This window comes from Somniosus microcephalus, unplaced genomic scaffold (genome assembly GCF_052327205.1).
Source record: "Somniosus microcephalus isolate GS21.2 unplaced genomic scaffold, FLI_Smic_1.0 unresolved_chr5, whole genome shotgun sequence".
Taxonomy (NCBI): domain Eukaryota; kingdom Metazoa; phylum Chordata; class Chondrichthyes; order Squaliformes; family Somniosidae; genus Somniosus; species Somniosus microcephalus.
In genome coordinates, this window is record NW_028225183.1 from 48,540,207 (window position 1) to 48,544,525 (window position 4,319).

Consider the following 4,319-nt stretch of genomic DNA (forward strand, 5'->3'; position numbering starts at 1 on the left):
CTGCTCCTAATTTTCTATGTTTCTATGTTTGCATTCAGCTTTTATATATCAGACAGATGGTGTAACGGGGAACCGGAGCTTTCAACATCACAATAGGTTAATCGGAGCTGCTGTGACAAGAGGCCAACTTGTGAGATTATTCTCCTTCTGAAGTTTGCTTCCTGCACAGATACTGTCGGGGATTGTGGAATTCAAGGGTTTAAGTAAAGTCATTGGATGGACTGTAATGTCTCCAGTTCTAACTGTTGGAGCCCGCTATAACCTGAGGCTACTTCGGATTGGTCGATTGATTGGAATCCATTTCCTTAACAGAATTAACTGTTGGCCTCAATTGATCAATGTTATATTAAGTTTTAAACATTCCACCAAATTGAAAGACAGACTTTTATTTATAATTATTGTATTCGACAAAGACAGACATAGGTTGTGGGTGGCTCTTAAAAGAGCCGTTGTGTTTTCTGGGTATTTTGTCAGTAAATTGTGGAGTTTTACTTGGAGATGGCGTACTTTGCCACCCCGTGCTTGGCCAGCTCCCCGGACAGCACCATGCACACAGCGGTCTGGATGTGTGGACACAATCCGCACACTCCAAACTATTAGAGGTTGGTGCCACCTCCTGGCTGAAAGCGAGTGCTGCAACAAGAGACAATTATTCAGCAGAAACCATTTTATTTCGGGGAGAAAATATGTCAGCACCGTGCTAATGTTCAGCTTGAAACCATTGCCAAGTATTTATTGGTCAAGCTGAAAACTCCAAACAACCATTAAAAGCAGATGGACGCGCTCACCCGATTCTAGTGTGAACAGTGTGGTTGATCATTGATTGTGGGATAGACACTGTCTCTGTCACTCTGGTACTAGGTGCCAATGTGAGATTCACTGCTGAATATGGGATACTGTATCTGTCACTGTCTGGTACAATGGGTCAGTGTTGGACGGACAGGGAGTATAGGAAAGGCACTGTCTCTGTCACTCTGGTACAATGTGTCATTCTGGGATTGACAAAAGTGCATATGATAGACATATGTCACCCCCTGTATTGTCAGTGTCTGATTGGCTGGTGAAAAATGAGATACTGTATCTGACACTGTCTAGTACAATGTGACATTTTTAAATGTCTGATGAGGCTACACTAGATACATTATCTGTCACTCTCTGGTACTGTGTCAGTGTGGGATTGACAGATGAGTATAGGAAAAGCACTAGCACTCACTCACAGGTACTACATGTGAGTGAGGAATATTCATCAATACAGGATAGCTATTGTATCTGTCACTATGTGACGGTATGACAGTGTTTGATTGTCAGGTGAGTGATGGATAGATAACTTACTGGACAAAACTGTTAAATCTTAAATTCTACTTTGAATTTCAATTGCAACATGTTAAATTAGATTTTGGATAATTGTGAGCCATAGAACAGAACAGTAAAGAGCCCTTTCACAGATACAGTGGGTGGCTCTGAAAAGAGCCTTTGTGTTATTAGATTGAATCTTGTCCGCTTTACTTGCTCTTGGGGCTGGCAGTGCTGGTTTTCTTGGGCAGCAGCACCGCCTGGATATTAGGCAGCACCCCGCCCTGAGCGATGGTCACCTTTCCCAGCAGCTTGTTGAGCTCCTCGTCGTTGCGGATGGCCAGCTGCAGGTGTCTGGGGATGATGCGGGTCTTCTTGTTGTCGCGGGCCGCGTTGCCGGCCAGCTCCAGGATTTCAGCGGTCAGATACTCGAGCACAGCAGCCATGTAGACCGGGGCTCCGGCACCCACACGCTCAGCGTAGTTGCCCTTTCGCAGGAGCCTGTGAACACGGCCCACAGGGAACTGCAATCCGGCCCGGGATGATCGAGACTTGGCCTTGGCCCGAGCTTTACCGCCGGTTTTTCCTCTTCCAGACATTTCCACAATTCGCCCGTTCAGAGAAAGAATGAAAGTCTCCTTCCACATCTGCCCGTCTTATACCTTCTGGAGGAATGAAGAGAGCCTACTTGTGATTGGTCAATCTGTGGTGGCTTTCATTGGTGTTTTCCGGTGACCAATCACAGTCTGCTTTTCCCGCCAATGAAAAGAGAGCGAAAATAACTGTCATCAACAGGCAGACCGCCAACCATTTTTTAATTTCAAACAGCCCGCCAATATTATCCTAGGCCAGTATACCAGCGAATTAAGTTAATAAATTCACTATTATCCAACGATTTCTGAACATTTTTAAAACGTCTTTTGTATGACATCTCCCCCTTGCAAATTCCAGGCTGTTACAATCAGGATTAATTTCGGATTCAATCCCCATTGATTCTGTAACAGGACACATTCCAGCTCAATCTCTGTAAAAGTGAGATTCACAGATTATCGATCGATCCTTTGCACAGGCGCTGCTGTGGGAGTGAAACCAGAACTGGGAGTCCTGCTGTGAGAAGAGAAGAGGGACAGAGTGTTCAAACTGCCCCCATTCTGGTCTCTAAGAAACCCCATTCTGGGTTATTACACTGCAGCAAACCTCCGGTGAATAAACAGATTGACTCCCAACTGGCTTTAAAAAAAAGAAAAGGTCTTGACAGAGAACGAGGTGACTGAAATCGAGTCTCATCCCCAAAACAAATAAACGGGTCTGAGAGCAAAGTGCAACCAAGGACCGTGTTTGTAGTTTGCTGGGTGGGAAATACAACAGCGACGCTAAAGTCGATCCGGTCAATGAAACTGCTTATCTGAGAATTCAAAACTAAATCTACAGCTGGAACTTCAAACGTTCTCAAACACACTTGTTAATGAAATAATTACAGTACAAAAGGTAAATCATGCTTGACTAATCTATTGGAATTTTTTGAGGATGTAACTGGTAAAATAGATAAGGGAGAACCAGTGGATGTGGTGTATTTGGACTTTCAGAAGGCTTTCGATAAGGTCCCACATAAGAGATTAGCGTGCAAAATTAAGGCACATGGGATTGGGGGCAAGGTATTGACTTGGATAGAGAACTCGTTGGCGGACAGAAAGCAAAGAGTTGGAATAAACGGGTCATTTTCCGAGTGGCAGGCAGTGACTAGACGGGGTACCGCAAGGATCGGTCCTAGGACCCCAGCTGTTCACGATATATATTTATGATCTGGACGAGGGAATTGGATGTAATATCTCCAAATTTGTAGATGACACAAAGCTGGGTGGGAGGGTAAGCTGTGAGGAGGATGTCGTGAAACTCCAGTACAATTTGGACAGATTGGGTGATTGGGCAGAAACATGGCAAATGCACTATAATGTGGATAAATGTGAGGTTATCCACTTTGGTGGCAAAAACAGGAAGGCAGATTATTATTTGAATGGCAATAGATTGGGAGAAGGGGAAGTGCAAAGAGACCTGGGTGTCCTTGTGCACCAGTCGCTGAAGGTAAGCATGCAGGTGCAGCAGGCGGTTAAGAAGGCAAATGGTATGTTGGCCTTCGTAGCAAGAGGGTTCAAGTACAGGAACAAGGATGTCTTGTTACAGTTGTACAGGGCCTTGGTGAGACTGCACCTTGAGTACTGTGTGCAGTTTTGGTCGCCTTACCTGAGGAAGGACGTTCTTGCAATGGAGGGAGTGCAGCGAAGATTCACCAGGCTGATACCTGGGATGGCAGGAATGACGTATGAGGAGAGATTGTGTTGATTGGGATTATACTCAATGGAGTTTAGAAGATTGAGAGGGGATCTCATTGAAACTTATAAAATTCTAACAGGACTAGACAGACTAGATTCCGGAAGGATGTTCCCAATGGCGGGGGAGTCCAGAACCAGGGGTCACAATCGAAGGATCAGGTGTAAGCCGTTTAGGACAGAGATGAGGAGGCATTTCTTCACCCAGAGAGTGGTGAACCTGTGGAATTCTCTACCACAGAACGCAGTTGAGGCCAATCCATTAAATATATTCAAGAAGGAGTTAGATATTTGTCTTAAAGCTAAAGGTTTCAAGGGATAAGGGGTGAAAGCAGGGACATGGTACTGAATTTGGATGATCATCCATGATCTCATTAAATGGTGGAACAGGCTCGAGGGGCCGAATTGCCTACTCCTGCTCCTATCGTCTATGTTTCTATGTTTATCAATCAGTCTTTGGTATTGTGTGTGAGTGTGGGATACTTCTGTATCTGTCAGTCTCCAGTAGTGCGAGTGTGGGATTCATTCTGTATCTCTCAGTCTCTGGTAGTGTGTGTGAGTGTGGAATTCATTCTGTATCTGTCAGTCTCTGGTAGTGTGTGTGAGTGTGGGAATCATTCTGTATTTGTCAGTCTCCAGTAGTGCGAGTGTGGCATTCTGTCTGTATCTGAGAGTCTCTGGTAGTGTGTGTGTGTGGAA

General features: G+C 44.9%; 1 protein-coding gene across 1 annotated transcript; it reads right to left on the reverse strand.

Moving 5' to 3' along the window:
- Positions 1 to 929: 929 nt before the first annotated feature.
- LOC147088180 (histone H2A type 2-C-like) lies at positions 930 to 2,223 on the reverse strand. The gene has a single exon (XM_085977944.1). It carries the CDS (start codon positions 1,938 to 1,940, stop codon positions 1,503 to 1,505), a length of 438 nt encoding a protein of 145 aa, XP_085834070.1. The 5' UTR covers positions 1,941 to 2,223; the 3' UTR covers positions 930 to 1,502.
- Between the last annotated feature and the right edge of the window lie 2,096 nt (positions 2,224 to 4,319).